At 39.4% G+C, this 18264-nt stretch overlaps 1 protein-coding gene across 1 annotated transcript in view; it reads right to left on the bottom strand.

The window, feature by feature from the left end:
* The window catches only part of Naprt (nicotinate phosphoribosyltransferase), a 149531-nt gene that overhangs the window by 20162 nt on the left and 111105 nt on the right, over nt 1-18264 (bottom strand). Inside the window, exons 8-11 of the mRNA XM_076205359.1 lie at nt 12450-12590; nt 12102-12226; nt 11654-11797; nt 3201-3337 (exon numbers count right to left, since the gene is read on the bottom strand). Of these exons, the coding sequence (XP_076061474.1) occupies nt 3201-3337; nt 11654-11797; nt 12102-12226; nt 12450-12590 (547 nt within the window). The remainder of the gene's footprint in view (nt 1-3200; nt 3338-11653; nt 11798-12101; nt 12227-12449; nt 12591-18264) is intronic.

The following is an 18264-nucleotide window of genomic DNA, read 5'->3' on the forward strand; positions in this document are numbered from 1 at the left end:
TGTTGAATTTGTAAATAAATACTTGATAAAAGCAGACAATAACACACTGTATGTTATCATGGTGGTTAATGTCATGGCAGATCATGCTGTAGTATCATGTTTGTCCAGACTCCATTAAAATATGTAGACAGTTACTGTCCCCTATGAGCAAAGGGATGGTTCTGTGTAATGTCATATCATTAACCACAGATTGAACTGTACAGAATCGGAGATCTCATCCAGATGAGTAATAGCCATTGATCATGAATTCAGCACATAATCCAAGACACCCCCCCCCATGAAAGAAATGATTGTGACACAGATAGAAATAAGGGACCAAATGATAAACTTTGATGTCAGAAAATCACACGGCCGAGACAGAATTGCAAATTGGATATTAAAAGAATGTATAGATGAACTAATGGACAAAATATAAAAGATAATTGATTGCTCAAAGAAGGAAAGGTACAAGATAGGAAAAATGCAAATATTGTACCAATATATAAAAGGGGAGATAAAGAAGACCCAACAAACTATAGACCAGTCTCCCTTACAAGCACAATAGCTAAATTATGTGAAAAAAGATATCAAAATTAGATGGACTAAACATCTGGAAAACAACAATATATTGAATCCAAAACAATTTGGCTTTAGACAAGGAAGATCATGTGCCACAAACTTGATATGTTTTTATTCAAGGTTAATAGATATAACGCAAGAAAGGGATGGATGGGCAGATTGTGCTTTCCTGGACTTACAAAAGGCTTTTGATAAAGTAAAACACAAAAAACTATTAAGAACACTCGAAATAACAGGTGTACAAGGAAATTCATTGAAATGGATGGAAGATTTCTTGCACTGGAGAAAAATGAGGGTGATAATTAGAGATAAAAACTCAACATAAGAAGAAATGATAAGTGGAGTCCCACAAGGTTCTGTATATGCTCAAATAATGTTTGCTATATAAAAAAATTATATGGATGAAGGTGTGGAATGTTATATGAACTTCTTTGCAGATGATGCAAAACTACTAAAGAAAGTAAATACAGATAAAGACTGAATCACTACAGAGCTGGATAAAGTCTGGGAATGGAACCAAAAGTGGGAGGTGAACTTTAACATCAAGAAATGTAGTATAATGGAATTTGGAAAAGTAAAAATAGAATATCAGGACAATATAAGTATATAAACAAGCATATAAACAAAATAGTTGGAGAGACCTACAATTTGCAAAGATCAATAAAGGTGGCTTTTAATTACTTGGATGAATGGTAAAAAAAATATTAGTCACATTGATAAGGCCAAGATTGGAGTATGCTGTGACACAAAATGCTGTCACCAATAGCAATGGGTAGTCTGGAAGGAGTGTGGCATTCATTATATCCATTAGTGTCATTCTTTGAGAACTTTCATCTTATTTAAAGAACTTATTTCATTATACCATTGGGTAGTTTAGATGGAAAATGGTGTTTGTTATATCCATTAATCAGTATAATGAGGTTCGATATATCAAGGGTTTTTTGTATAAATATAGCAGTCATGTTCTGCGAGAGACTTATAAGTACCCTTATAAGTACCTGAATTCTGGCCATATGGCTATGTACTAAGTCACCCTTGGGTGTAACAAATTAAGAATATTCTATGACACACATTCATTCTTCTCCCCTCCCACCACCAACACTCCCACAGGGGAATTGTAGGAAGTTGGTAGATAAACGTAGACAAGTAAGGTAGATAGAGGGGTAAGTGACGAGACTTTCATTTTTTGAGTTAGATGATTGGTAAACAATAGCCGTGAAGGAGTTGCATAGTCTCGCTCCTTGTCTAAAGTTTATAAACAACCACTAGGAACAAGATTTTATTACTGTATTATGCTGACCCAACAATATGTAAACTAAGCCTTTCATGCATCGATATTGGGATTGCTTGAGTAAGCAGTATTGGTTAAGACATTAGTAACATTCTTTCTTACTGGAGAAAGGGTGGAGAAAATTTTATTGGTTCACAGGAGTAAAGTCACGCCCTTAGGGGAGGCACTTAGATGCAAGAGTACAGATCATTGGACTGGGGAAGTCATGAAGTCGGTATGAAGTGGCTTAGTGAGTAAATTGACAATTCCAGTGGGGAGTCCCTTGGTGTAACTTGACAAGCCAAGTATAATATTCAGGAAGAAAAGAAGGAAACTTTTACCTCCGTTTAACCACTTCAATACGGGACTTAAATCTCGCGGGCAGCAGCCAATGCCAGCCGTACGACGTAACGAAATAATATTCGCGTCATAAAATATAGTCACGGCTTATATCGATCGTTCTCTCTTTCACCCGCGAATTTTGAAAACCACAGAGAATGGGATTTAGGGCGCATTTGGGAGAATGTAAAAACACAGGGGCGACTACAATAAATATAATCAAGACGCCGATATGGCAGCGTCGCGAATCCACTTGCTCCTCATGACGCCTACGTGTGCGGCACCGTATGGAAGGGGTTAACTCACCCCATAAAGAAACATTACTTACTTCTTACAGAAAGATAAGGTAAATGATATTCTTAAGTAAGACAGTGATGAAAAGAAAGTTGAAAGTGAAAGAAGAAATACAAAACTATAGTAGAAGGGAACAGTAAACCATAGTTACTACTGTGGTAATGGAGATGACAGAGGTAACAGGAATGAATGAATGATGAATGCCATTAAAAAGTCCTGGGTTCAAATCTATCAATTGGTTACACATAGAAAAATACTTAAAAGACATACTATCTTCATAATATTTCATTCCAACACTACCGTACATACAATTTGATAATTAATCAATTGTTGCGTCAAGTTTCACTAAGTGGAAAACTTGCAGCCCCAAAGTGATTGGCAACAATTCTTGAAATCTGTCACAGATATCTCTGTGAAGAGACTCTAGATTGCTGTTTGTGTTAGTGCAGAACTGTTTCTATGTCACTTGCTGAAAGTGGTAGGCAGAGGAGAGATGTCATCACTTGTCAACTCCCCACATGTGCAAAAGTGTAAGAAATACAGCTGAAGTTAAAAGATGGTTATCTTGGGCCCAGTCTGGAGATCGAGTATCAGCCCCTCTGGGCTGCATCTCATGATGAAGGTGAGGGGGTTGACAGGTTTTGAAAATGGACACCTTCATTGTTTATCTTTCAGGACCACCACGTGCAGGTAGCCATGCACATTCCTATCAAAATAAAAACATATGCTTTGAACCAACCTTGTATAGTGCCTCCACTTTGGCTGGTGACACATATGCTCTCTTGCTTTCTTGGAATGGGTGGCGACACAAAACTTTCTGGCCAACTTTTGGAGGCTCTTCAAATTCTCGCTGCATCAGGTCAATCAGTGCATGACCTAAGATTTTCATCATAGAGAAAAAAAGCATTAAGTTACATTAATTTGACATAAAAGGAAACATAATTTGCTTACCTGTACACTACATCCTTATCATCAGTGGAGTTGGGAACCTATACTATCTGTTGATACCTGTAACCAGTGATACTGACTTTTGTCTGGTCAAATACCTCCTCCTTTATTTATTTATTTCCTTTCACTCATGCTATATGCAATTAATTTGATATGGTTCTTATAAATAAATTAGTTAAGTAATAAAAATGAAATATTTAAATAATGGCATGTGAAGACAAGTATTACCATTGCTTTGTAAACAAAACACATTTGATCAGTATTGTCATCACTGTTGTTTCATCACCAACATGATGGTGTTCCTACTACGGCATATAACCTTGAAGAAAAGATGTTCTATGCCAAGCTTGAATCTATAGCTAGTTGACCAGTGCCTGCTATGAGACACACTCATGGTTTTGGGCAACTTCAATGTAGTTACTGGCACTGACAGAGCTGGCTATGAAATATGTATAGGCTCCCATGGTTCAGGAATCAAATATTAATAGTTCTCTCCTTAACTTGACAAAGTCCATATGGCTGAGGATTCGTGGTTCTTGGTTCTAGAGATGCGAGTTACACCAATGGACATGGCATAGTAATGACGTAAGAGTGGCCAGGGAGATCAATCACATACTTATCAGAGCTCACTGGAAGATCCTACAGAACTGCAAGGTTCATTGGAGTGCTGAATTATTTGAGACTGATCATAGACTTGTGGTTGCAACACTCAGACTGTGTATCAAATCCAGGAGAATCCTGAGATATAACCCACCTGGATTTCATCCAGAGAAACACAGGGAAGATGCATGTGCCAAGAACTAAGTGGTAGTAATCTCTAATTGGTTTAAAGTACTTGGCATTCTTGGGGATCCTGAAGAACTCTGAAAGCTACCAAGGAGGGCCTTGGAGAGCACCCAAGGTTGAGAGTGGTGTTGCACTGCAGGAGACACTGGAGACTATAGATTTGGGTCATAAAGGCAGAATGGCTGGAGTCCTGGACCAATACAGGACTAGAACTCTCATGAAGATGGATAAGGACAGGAACGTCAGGGGTATTGCTAAAGATGTCAAGGGTCATTTTAATGCAAATGACCAATGGTCTGTTTTCCATGCCCTGAAGAAAATTTGCTCCAAATCTATGACTCAGAGGAGCACAGTCCAAACAGTCCATGTTCTGCTAGTGTCAGGCATGGAGGGATGTAGCCCCTTTGGCGAGTACTTCGAGTGACCCTCCAAGTGGATAGCTTCCCATTGATAATATTCGGGTGGCGGTTGCCGATCCACCGATACACGAATATCAGCCTTCTCTGATAGAGAAAGGTGGAAAGGCAGCTTGCATCAGCTACATCAGTGCAGAGTTGCTGAAAGCTGGAGGTGAGGCCATGATATACAGGTAGCATGTAGTGCTGTCTGTTGTCTGGCAGTCTGATACTATTCCCTGTGACTAGAATATGGGTCTGGTCATCCTTTTCTGGAAGGGGAAAGGGAACCAATATGACTGCAACAACTACTGTGGTATTACACTGTTCAGTGTGCCAGGTAAGGTGGTTGCCCATCTGTTGCTGACATGAGTTTATTCACATCTGCTTAAGGGGGTACGCGACACCTGGAGGTCATTTTCTAAAATATTTAGAGTAAAGAGCTGAAACTTCTCAGGTAAATAGGTATCCATATTGCTTACATTTTAGGTGAAGCAGAATGATGTATGTACACATGTACATATGTACACATGTACACATGTACGTATACCAGTAGCGACATTTAAAAGTGCACAGCACCATAATACGTGGACCAATTTGTTTTATATTTTGGCTATGATTAGTCAGTAGGTACACCTAGGGCCGGTCATTAAGTAATTGAACAATTTCCTTTATACTTTTGCATACAGGCATTTCAATTTTAATGGCTGGCAAAAATCGTGAAAAATACAATTTTTTTGCTCTTGTTTCCATTATTACTCCAAACTCTTTCATTCTATTCAAAATATTCGAACGATCGGCCCTAGCAGTTACTAAAAGTAATATTCCCTGTAAGTTTCATTTAAATCTAATGTATATTAGATTTTTTATGATTAAAAAAAAGTAGAAAAATATCGAACGGAGATATGGCAACTTGAAATATGAATATATCTGTAACTTGCTTATAGTTTCACCAATTTGACTGATTTTTTCATGGCTTAATTCTTATTATATAATAAGTAAGTACAGTAAAAATCATCAACATATTTTAATTATAAGTACTTTAAATACTGAAAAACTAAAGTATAAGTATGTCACAGTAGTGACGACGCACAGACGACAACATCATATAATTTGCTTTTTTGCACCTTTGGCGGTTTCTTCATATGAAACCTCTCTGCTGGGGGTCTTCAGGGTATCTAAATCATTGGAAAGAGGTTTATTTTCCAGTAGTGGGCACCTTCTCTTTCCTCATCAGATTCCCCTCGCCAATCTATGTTGGTAGGGCACCCCCTCCAGCATCATATGATGTCCCTTCTTCTTTCTTCTTCCTGTATAGCCTTGATCTTTTTCCTCTTGCTTTCTTCTTTGGATTTAATCTTCCTCTTTGAATTGTTTAGTCTAATGTTGTCCTTTACCTCTGTCACCGTCACAGAGGTGCAGGTGAGGGCGGTGGTGGAGTGAGAGGTGGTGATATCTTTAGTCGTCTTTGACTGCTTGCCATCTTTAACTGCTGTTTTTGTCATTGTGATGTTCTTTTGTTCATTTTGCTACCCATGATGACTGTACTAAAGAGTAATATGTACTAGCTAAAGTAATAGATTGCAATGAGAGCTCATGAGACATGCGTACTTCCCTTTTCAGAGTTAGCCGGTAACTAACGCTTAGTTTCGCACAAAGTTGGCGAAATATTCTCCCTCCACCTTCCTCCCTTCCCCTCCACAATCGTATTGGCCGTTGATACACTGGGCGAGTGTAAATTCAATCAAATTTCAACGTTATTCGCTGCGCCTGAAGGTACTAAGTGGCACGCCTCCTTCTAGTGTGGGTTGCGCCTTTAAATCTGTCCCTTTAATCCTCACCCAGGACCTTTAAATTGCGCGCGGCTGGAAAATTATTTGTCGGGATTTATTTCTAAGTGGTATACGAACATTTTGAACACAGTTTTGAAAAATGCCATATCTTGACCAAATTCACCCCCCCAGGTGTCGCGTACCCCCTTAAGTTTCAAAGGCCTGAACAGTCTTTGTTCACGCCAGATAAGTCAACAACTGATCGAATCCTAGAGCTTCGTATTCTTATAGAGCGCCGACATGAGTTTTAAAAGGAGGTTCTTGTAATTTATGTTGATCTCAAGAAGGCATCTGACTCGATGCATCGTTGAGTGCTTTGGTATTTTCTGCGGATTCGTGGGATTCCTGTAAGAATTATTGACTTGATGTCTGGCTTATATTCTGGAACAGAGAGTGCTGTAAAATATGGAGGAATGTCTAGCTTCCTTATTGTTAATTCAGGAGTGAGACAAAGGTGCACTAATGCCCTAGCACTTTTCAACACCTGCATGGACTAGATATTGTACAAAGTTGTCGACCAATGTCTCTGTGGAGCTCCTATTTCCAAGACGAAGGTCACTGACCTTGCCTTTGTTGATTATGCTCTCCTTCTTGTGGACTCAATGAAGTACCAGTGAAGCCTTCGAGTCACTGCACAGGAAGGCAAGACCACTTGATCTTCATGCCTCTTGGACCAAGATCAAGGTCCAGGAGTTCGAAGGTTTACTGAATGACACCCTTCAGTCTGTCCATGCACGCAGTGAAGATATTGAGGTCTTGGAAAGGTTTCTATACTTTAGAAGTGTTGTGCATAACAGTGGTGGGTCATGTCAAGAAGTACTTCCTGGGATTGGCATTGCTCATGATGTTATGGACTCACCCCACAAAAGTATATGGCGTTGTCAATATTTATGCACTTGCGCTCCCTGTCTTGCTGTATGGCTGTAAGACATAGACACTGAATGCTAATTTGAAGAGACATCTCGATATCTTTGGTACTAAATCTTTACATGCAATCCTGCATGCAGAGGCAACAGTAAAACAGGGGGGGGGTCGATTTACGTGTTTATTAATCAGTGGGTTTTGGATACATGGGTGCGCTAGGTGCACACGGGAAGACAGGTGAGTATCGACTGGCGTGGAGGCAGCGTCCTTCGCTACACAGGGTGAAGACTGCCATGCCTAGTAAAGTATGAAAAGGGTCCTTGTTGGCCGTATGAAAGGGGTCCTTGTACGGGAAGCGTCACTGCTGGTTAGGGCACGCCACGACACTACGGCACCCTGCCCTATGCCAGTACACTATACTAAAGCACATACCACCCCCATCGCGCCCTCAGGACCATCGCGAGAGGTATGCCTATTCAAAAAGCTGGGACGAGTGGCGGGAGCGGGGGGCTGCGCACGAGGACCGCAGGTCCTCCACCCAGGAATGAGAAGCGACGGGGGCGGCGTCTTCGGAGGCCGGTGGGCGCTTCCGTAGGGCGGCGGGGACAACGATGCGCTAGCCGTACAGCGCCAGTTCCCCGTCGGCGGAGTGTCCCGGAGCTTCCAATACGGGTGGGGGGGGGGGCGAAGCGGTTGGACGGGAACCCGGAGGACACGCAGGTAAACAGGTGGCCGCAGGCGTGGTTTATCCGTGGCGCAGCCCGGAGTCTTTGGAGCCTCCTGTCGGCGTTGGCGTCGGGTCGTCCCCGTGAAGCGCCGGTGTTACCGGTGACAACGCTCCTGGCGAGAGAATGGGGATGAGCGAGCCACACTGGACGAGACGTAAGTGCCCCTGATTGTGGTCTTGGAGGAGGGTGTACCCGATGCTGTTGAGGCATAACGTATCTGCCTGCAGTACCACTGGCAGGGCGAGGTCGAAGGGCGCCAGCACGGGCGGCGACGACAGAACCCACCTCACCGACAGGCGTGATGATACCTTGCTCCACCACTGAGTCAACTTCTTCTTTCACGTGATCCTGAAATGCAAACGATATCGGCCTAGACGTGTGGGCGGCGAAGGGCACCGCGTCGGATTTCAGGTGGATTCTCATGGGAACCACTATCTTTCCTGGGGGTCTGTTCGCGTATGTCACCGTCAGGACAGGTTTCGGGAAGTCGGGCGGGACTATGGCCAAACCGAAGGAGAGGAGAGGTGTTTGGATCCCCTTGTGAACCCGTATGGTGGCGTTGCAGTCCCTGTCTCCGAGTATCAAGGTAGCTCATTGCGGGCGGCATGTGAGATATGTTGGCTACGTACGTCGGTGCCGAGAGCGGCGGCTGTAAGCTGGGTCTGGATATCCCCAACGTGCCTAGGTGCCGAGTCCCTATCCCCGTGATGTCTGCACCTGTGTCAGTATAAACAAGCTCGAGGACACGTGACAGGACAGAGGGCGATAACTGTCAGACACCGGGCAGCAGGTGCCAACCTTCCCGGGGGAAGGTGCTGGAACGGGGAGTCGCTGAGGCGGGGGTGCGTGCGCCTGGTGTGGAGTCCTTTGGCATGCCGACACGGCGCATGCGTGCGGGTTCTCCTTGACATCCAAGACTGTCACCCTCACTGCCTCGTGTGAGCGGCATTTAGTCACTACCTCCTGCGGTGACGTATTGCAGCGAGGAAGCTGAGGTGTTGAACGAGTTCCTCGGCTGGGTGGGCGTGGCCTGCGTGGGTCAGCTAGGCTCCGTACACGGGTTGTGGCCGTGGCGGGTAGTGCTCGATCGGGGTGAAAGACCCCTTTGATCGCACCACTACGTGTCCACGAATGCATGTACATGGCCGCCTGTTCGTCTAGTTCCGTCAGTGCTTCGTACACATACGCACCACCGATTCGCGTATCGTCCCATGTTTCACTGCTATAAGTTGCAAGCAATTGCAAGCGATCCTACTCATTGCGCCATGTTTACATGCAATCCTTCATGCAGAGGCAACAGTTAAACATGGGGGACTATTTATGCTTTTATTAATCAGTGGGTTATGGATACATGGGAGCGCTAGGTGCGCACGGAAAGACAGAGGGGTATTGACTGGCTTGGGGGCAGCGTCCTTCGCTACACAGGGCGAAGACTGCCACGCCTAGTAAAGTATGACATGGGGCTCTGTTGGCCGTATGAAAGGGGTCCTTGTACGAGAAGCTTCACTGCTGGTTAGGGCACACCACGACACTACAGTACCCTGCTGAAGTACCCTATGCTAAAGCACATACCACACTAAGTACCTCCAGAGAATCATGCAGTATCACTGGAATGACTTTGTAAAAACCAGAGACTATACTGTGACCCTCACTTTAGGTTAGTTACCAGCATAATTCGAGAACGTCAACTCCAGCTTTATGTATATGTATTAACTTTACTTGATGTTGATCCCACTCACAGGGTATCTCCACAAGAGACAACACTTGATGGAGGAGACAAAGGGGATGCCCATGGAAATTATATTTAGGGCTAGTTGATCAAATCTATGGGTACTGGCATTGGTGTGTGAGGTAATGCACTCCTTGGCATATGCCCCAAATTGATAACTGATGATGACCATACTGATAAATTCATTACATATGGAGGTCAGACCACTGGTACTCCAGATATCTTGGACCAAATCAGGATCCAGGCAATTGGGGCTTACTGGATAAAATTCAGTCTGTCTACTTGTACAGTAAAGACAGTCTTGGAAATCTTCACATAGAGGAAAAGAATAGCGATTGTAATAACAGCGACTGTCAATAGAGCGACTTCACAACTGCGACTCTTTTAAAACAGCGACTATCACAACAGCGACCACATGATAGCGTTTGTATTATAAGAGCGATTGTCATAACAGCGACATCATCGCATCAACTGCATGAAACTGCTCAGTAATAAAGAATTGAAACCTAAAGAGAATAGAAAACAACATTCTATTTGGACTAGCTATAGAAGTCACATGATATAAAAAGAAAAAGGCTAGTCAAGCCAAACAACAGAAAGTCATATAGTCACCCGGAGGGACCACGGGGGAAGGTCTCGAGCAAGGGAGGGGTGGGGTGGGTAAGGGGTGGGGGAAGAACACCAACCCACTGAGGGAGGAAGGATTGGATTTGCCCCAACTTGCGTTCTTTTTGTCCTGCTGTTTTGTCAGATCCTTGATGGTCCTGCTAGAATGTCCGACTACTTGAATATTACTCGGCTCAAGTGTCCGGGTGAGGAGGGAGGTGACGTTGCTGGTTGGTAGGATTAGTCTTCTTGTTGGTTCCTTTTGTTGTTGCCGACCTTCCAATATATTAATTAAGTAATATTCAAGTAGTGGGACATTCTGTGAGCACCAATGTCAGTGTTCTTGATAAAGCTCTAACGAGCAAAACGTTGTATTACCAATATAGGCTTCGACCTCACATGGTGTTGTTCTTCACATTCTTGTCGGCTTTTGCCATTTGTATTCAAGTCTTAACAACCCAAACATTACTATGACCGACGACCGACCAGTAAATTCAATTCAGTGAACTTATCTCACAAAGTGAACATAAATATGTAAACACGAATAAATAAACATGAGCGATAGAAACATAAGTCTGCAACCTTTTGAGCATATTTCATTCTGAACCTATCTCACAAAGTAAACACAACTGAACATGTAATTACAAACACGAAAACACAAGTAATTGAAACATAAGTCTGCGACCATTCTGACCGGTTGATAGTAAAGTCGCTGTTATAATGCGGTCGCCATTATGACAGTCGCTGTTTTGAAACTCGCTTACCTGATTACGTCGCCCTTATGAAGCCGCTATTATGACTGTCGCTGTTTTGACAGCCGCTATCCGGCCCGGATCCCCAATATCCCTAGACTCAAATTCATGTACAGTTCCAACTTTATATATATATCCTTGATTTCCAATTATCATATTTAAGTTTGAGGTGAAGATGGGCTGTTCAATGTGTACATGGATGGAGTAGTGTGGGAGGTATATGCAAGGCTGATAGGAAGGGGACTGGTGTTGGCCAGAGATGGTGGGAGGTGAGCAAGTTGTTGTTTGCAGATAATACTATTGTGGCTAGGTCAGAAGAGGGTCTAAGGCAGTTAGTGACAGAGTTTGAGATGGCATGCAATTGGATGGTGAAAGTAATTGTGGGAAAATATAAAGTGATAAGATGTACAAGGGGAGAGGGTGGCAACAATTTAAAAATAAGTATTGTTTTATAGTTTGAACCACATGAGAATGATTCATATCATAATTTGTTTAAAATAAGATTTTCTGCAAAAAAAGAAATAATAATGATAATAATAAAGTTTTACTTACCATCAGCTCCATATAGTCTGAAAACAGCTTTCTTGCTAGGACATGTAACCTTTTCAACATCCTGAGATAATTTTATCTTAGGAGTCTTATTAATTTCCACTAACTTATATACACAGCCAAGTGCAGGCTGCCTCTGGCATGTAACTGAAATTACCAGAAATATCCATCAGTATTGGAAAGTAAAATCACTGTTTCACACTAATTATATGTTAAGCCAGTCACTCAATATTAAATTATGGGAGTTTGTAATGGACCTTAGGCAGACAGTTAACTATAAGAAGTTCTTTGATGAACTTGTGTAAGTTTTAAAGTTATTAGTAATGCTCAATGAAAGGGTCAGAAAAGCAAGAATTGTAGAGCTGGGCTCCTATCCTTGAAAAAGTACAACCATACAAAGTACTATAATCTATATTACAAAACTTTTAAAATTCCTGACATTTGTACTAACCCAAGTGTGTTCCAATTCCAAAACAGTCAATCTTATGACCTTGTTCATTTAGACTTATTATTGTTTCTTCATTAATGTCATTACTAGCAACAACAGATAGGTGTTCAAACCATTCTAGATTATATCTGAAATACATAGGAACAACATAGGAAAATCAAACATTGCAAATTTGTATTTCACTCATCTACAATATTCCCCAATAAAATAAATTAATTTTAACAAACATGGAAATTTCTTTTAGAAGGTTGGCTTCATACTATTTTCATCTTTTTTTTATTGAATTAATTCTGGTTAGGAATATAATAACACATAATATAGTATAACATAAATAATAATAGCAATACTTACTCTTTAGCCAACATAGAAAATGTAGATCTTGCTACACAGGAGAGGTATGCCAGGTCCCCAGAGTCTATACGAATACCAATTGCTCTATATCCAAAGTCATTTAAGCTTAATGCTACAGCACAAAAATTTAATAGTCCACTTCTGTAACAGAAAAAAGTATTTCTAATAACTAAAGATGACTGCAACATAAATACAACTGTAGCAACAAAAGAATAAAAAAAATAACATACATATTAAAAGTGGCCTATACTAACATCAATGGATTAATTTCAGGACTGAATGAACTTAATGATTACCTCTTTAGAAGAAAAACCAGACATAATGGGAATTGTGGAGACTAAACTAAGGGGTGCAATACCACCCATCAATGTTGGACAAGGACTATACAATTGCTGGATTAAAAACAGAGACAAGAAACAGGGAAGAGGAATCATGTTCTTGGCCAAGAAAAACTTGAAAGTGACAAAAATTGCGGAGGGCAAAGGTAATGTAGAAATGATCATGATAAAAGTCGAAGACAAGATATGAAAAGTAGAAAGTTTGTGGTGACTTATGTGCCCCCAAAAAACGAACACTTGGAAAGAGAGCGAACATATGAAAATGCTAGAAGATACAAGGCATTCATTAAATGAGATAATAATGGGCGGAGGTAACCTGGTAATTATGGGGGACTTTAACTGCAGAAACCTTTGTTGGGAGGAAATGACAGTGAAAGGCAGAGAAGACTTGTGGGGTAATGTATTACTGGACATGACCATGTGGGTCAGTGAAAACACAAGATACAGAAATAATGAGCCATCAAGACTAGATTTAATATTTACAACAGAACCTGAAATTGTGGATAAAATCCAATATAAGACACCAATAGGAAAGAGTGACCATATACTTACTGAGAATGAACTTACGGAAGAAATATACATGGAGAAAAATGAAAAACATAGGAAAGGAGGATTGATGTACAGCAAAACAGATTTTGGAAAACTAAAGAAATTCCTTCAGGATGCAAATTGGGAAAAATTCTACATGGGAGAGACAAAAGTGGAAGAGAAATGGGATATCTTGATGGAAAATTACAATAAAGGGGTGAATAGGCATGTACCAAGAGTGTACATTAAATGCTGGTTCAACAGAAGATGTAGTGAGGCAAAGGATAGAAGGGACAGAGCTTGGAAAAGATGGAGAAAAGATAAAAAACCTGAAAAAATGGCAAGTATATATAAACTATAGAAACCCGTATGTACAAGTGCAAAGAGAGGAAAAAGGAACTATGAAAAAGACATTATAGATAAATGCAAAGAGTAACCCAAACTATTCTATTGATATGTGAATGGTAAACTTAAGAATAAACAGGAAATGGTGAAACTACACCAGGGAAATATAGAATACACAGAAGATTTAGAAATGGCCAAAGTTATGAATAATCAATTCAAGTCTGTTTTCACCAGAGAGAAGGCACAATATTGGGACAAAGGAAATGAAGTGTGATCTCCTCCCATGAGTGAGATAATAATAACACAAAAAGAAATAATGGAACATCTATCAAACCTTGATGTCAGGAAATTGTATGGCCCAGATGGAATTGCAAGTTGGATTCTAAAAGAATGCAAAGAAGAACTAATGGACAAAATACATAAGGTGCTTACTTAAAGAAAGAAAAATACCAAAAGACTGGAAAAATGTTAACATTGTACCAATATATAAAGGAGGAAACAAGGAAGAACCAACTAACTATAGACCAGTCTCACTAACAAGCACTATAGCCAAAATTTGTGAGAAAATCATCAAGAATGGATGGGTAAATTACCTAGAAGAAAATAATATAATAAACCCAAGACAATTTGCGTTCAGACAAGGAAGATCATGTACCACAAACTTAATATGTTTTACTCAAGACTAATAGACATAGTGCAAGAAAGGAATGGATGGGCTGACTGTGCCTTTCTGGACTCACAAAAAGCTTTCAACAAGGTACCACACATAAAATTATTTAAAAAAAATGGAACATATAGGAGGGATACAAGGTAACCTACTAAAATGGATGGAGGACTTCCTGATTGGTAAAAAGATGAGAGTAGTACTCAGAGAAATATATTCAGGTTGGAAAGAGGTGATCAGTAGAGTTCCGCAAGGATCTGCACTGGCTCCAATGATATTTGCTATTTATATGAATAACATGGATGATGATGTGCTTCTTTGCAGACAATGCTAAATTGTTAAGGAAAGTTAAAACTGAAATGGATTGCGAATCACTACAGGAAGACCTGAATAAGGTATGAAACTGGAGTCAGAAATGAGAAGTGGACTTCCACATTAATAAGTGTAGCATAATGGAGTTTGGAAAAAGTAAAAATAGAATATCAGGACTATATAAAATTGGAACTAAGGAGGTAATTATCTCAAACGACTTGTCCTATGACAAACAAATAAACAAAATTGTCGGAGAATCCTATAACTTGATAAGAGCAATAAAAGTGGCATTTACATATTTGGATGAAGAAATGATAAAAAAAAATACTAGTCACACTCATAAGGCCTAGACTTGAATATGTGGCAACATTGTGGTCACCCAGTACCAAAAAGAATATAAAGAAAATAGAAAGAATCCTGAGAGCAGCCACAAAAATGGCCCCTGCACTTGCAAACTTGTCAAAGATGGAAGAGAAATGTAACATTTTCAAAGAAATATATAAGAAGGGAACAGACAAACATGTGCCTAAACAGAAACATAAAAGGGAGTACATAAAGTGCTGGTATAATAAAAAAGTGTAGCAATGCTAAAGATAGAATAGACAAAGCTTGGAAAAGATGGAAAGAGACAAAAAAAGAGACTAAATGGCAGACATACATCAAACTGAGAAATGAATACGTAGACATACAAAGAGAGGAAAAAAGAAACTATGAAAAAGATATGATAGCAAAATGCAAAGATCAACCTAAACTATTTTACAGATAGGTAAATGATAAACTAAAAGACAAACTTTGTGAAGGAAATCAAGAATACAAAGATGTAGAAATAGCTGAAGTAATGACCAGACACTATAAGTCTGTATTCACAATTGAAAGATCACAATTGTGGGATGATAGTCACCAAAAAAGATCCCCTAAAATGAAAGAAATAACAGTGACACAGAAAGAAATAAGGGGCCAAATAAGGAAAATCAATGTTAGAAAGTCAAATGGGCTAGATGTAATAGCAAACTGGATATTAGAAGAACACATAAACGAACTCACAGATAAAATGCACAAGATAATTGAATTCTCACTCAAAGAAGGAAAAGTACCACAAGACTGGAAAAATGCTAATATTGTACCAATATATAAGGGAGGAATTAAAGAATATCCAACAAATTATAGACCGATATCCCTTACAAGCACAATTGCAAAAATATGCGAAAAAGTTATAAAAAATAAATTAACTAAACACTTGGAAGACATCAAAATACTAAACCCCAACCAATTTGGGGTGTAGCTCCCCTTCCCATGAAATACAACTAGGTAAACACAACTAGATAAATATATACAAGAGGGGAAAGAAAGAAGACACTAAGAGATGAAGCTAAAGACAAAAATGCAAAGAGAATGGAGACCAAAAGCAAGTAGTTCTATTGGAGAGTCTTAGACATGAGGCTGAGAAAATGGTACACAATGGTAAGTGAAATGAAAGGAACAGAAAATGAGATGGAGAAGGAAAAAAATTAAAATTGGCCTACAAGTATACAAACATAGATGGATTAATCTCAGGATTGAGTGTACTAAATGATTGCCTATCAGAAGAAAAACCAGCCATAATGGGAATTGTGGAGATAAAATTAAGGGGTCCAATACTACCAGTGTTGAACATGGCTTATATAATTATTGGATTAAAAACAGAAATGAGAAACAGTGAGGAGGAAAAACTTAAATGTGACAATGGTTACAGAGGGTAAAAACAGTGTGGAAATGATCATGATAAAAGTTGAAGACAGCGACATGAAAAGTAGAAAGTTTGTAGTGATTTATGGCCCCAAAAAATGGGCTCTTGGAAAGAGGGCAAGCATTATTATTTTTTTTTTCTTAGATACAAGGCATTCATTAAACAAGATTCTGAAGGATGGAGGTAACCTGGTACTTATGGGAGATTTTAATTGCAAGGAAATCTGTTGGGAAGAGATGACAGTGAAAGGTGAAAAGGGCCTATGGGGAAATGTATTACTTGACATAACTATAGAACATACAATGACACAATGGGTAAAAGAAAATACCAGATATAGAAGTAATGAAGAACCATTGGGACTGGATTTAATATTTAAACAGAACCTGAAGCTGTGAATAAAATTGAATACAAGACACCATTTAGGAAGAGTGACCACATACTAACAGAGGTTGAACTAAAGGAGGAAATATATATAAAGATAAATGAGAAATATAGAAAAGGAAGACTGGTGTACAACAAAACACACTTTGAGAAATTTAAGAAATTCTTTCAAAATACAAATTGGGAAAATTTTTGCAATGAAGAGACACAAGTGGAAGAGAAATGGATGATTTTGATGGCAATTTATAATGAGGAGGTGAATAAATACATACCAAGACAGAAACAGGAAAAGGTATACATTAAGTGCTGGTTTAACAGAAGATGCAGTGAAGTGAAAGATAGAAGAGATAAAGCTTGGAAAAGATGGAAAAAGAAAAGAAAAAAAAATGGAGAGTGGCAAATATATATCAACCATAGAAATGAATATGAAAAAGTACTGAGAGAGGAAAAAAGAAATTACAAAAAAGACATCATAGAAAATGTAAAAATCAACCCAAACTATTCTATATGTGAATGGTAAATTTAAAAATAAACAGGAAATGATGAAAAACTATGACATGGAAATATAGAACACACAGAAGATTTAGAAATGGCTAAAGTCATGAACAACCACTTCAAGTCCATTTTCACTAGTGAAAAAGTACAGCATTGGGACACAGGAAGTGAAGTGCAATCACCCCCCATGAGGGAAATAACAAAAACAAAAAGAAATAATGGCTCAATTAATGAACCTTAATGTCAGGAAATCACAAAGCCCAGACGGAATTGCAAATTGGATAATAAAAGAATGTATAGAAGAATTAATGGACAAAATATATAACATAATAAGTTGCTCACTCAAGGAAGGAAAAATACCAAAGGACTGGAAAAATGCCAATATTGTACCAATATATAAAGGAGGGAACAAAGAAGAACCAATAAACTACAGACTGGTTTTCCTTACAAGCATTGTAGACAAAATTTGTGAAAAAAAATTCTAGACGGATAAAACACCTGGACTTAAGAGCTGTGGATCTTCTGCAAGAGAGACTTGGGACAATGGATTGATTGACTGATCAATAGCATATCTTTATGTTTCAACCATCATCTTGTTCATACATTTTCAGGTGACAAATAATCCATAACTAAGATTCCTAGGCTCCTTTTCTTTCCAAAATTCTGCATTAAATCTAATTTTCCAATCGTGGTTCTGATTATAAATTTTGTCTAGATCTTCCTATAACACTCTGCTTCTTCCTTCATTTTTTTTTAAATCTTTTCATGATCATGGCATCATCTGCAAATTGGTTGGTATAACTATTTCTATCAAGTCATTGATATATATCATGAACATTACAGGTGCCAGAACTGTGTACTGTGAGACCCCAATAGTCATTTCTTTACAATCCAACATCTCAACTATCACAAGTATTTATCTATTTGTAGTACACAGGAAAGGAGCAACACTCACTGGGTCTCATCTCCTACTTTCCAATTTATCATACCTAGCCTCAAATTCAAGTTAAGTTCCAAATTAGTTTA

The sequence above is a fragment of the Oratosquilla oratoria genome, chromosome 2 (genome assembly GCF_046742065.1).
Source record: "Oratosquilla oratoria isolate Oo_2021 chromosome 2, ASM4674206v1, whole genome shotgun sequence".
Classification (NCBI taxonomy): domain Eukaryota; kingdom Metazoa; phylum Arthropoda; class Malacostraca; order Stomatopoda; family Squillidae; genus Oratosquilla; species Oratosquilla oratoria.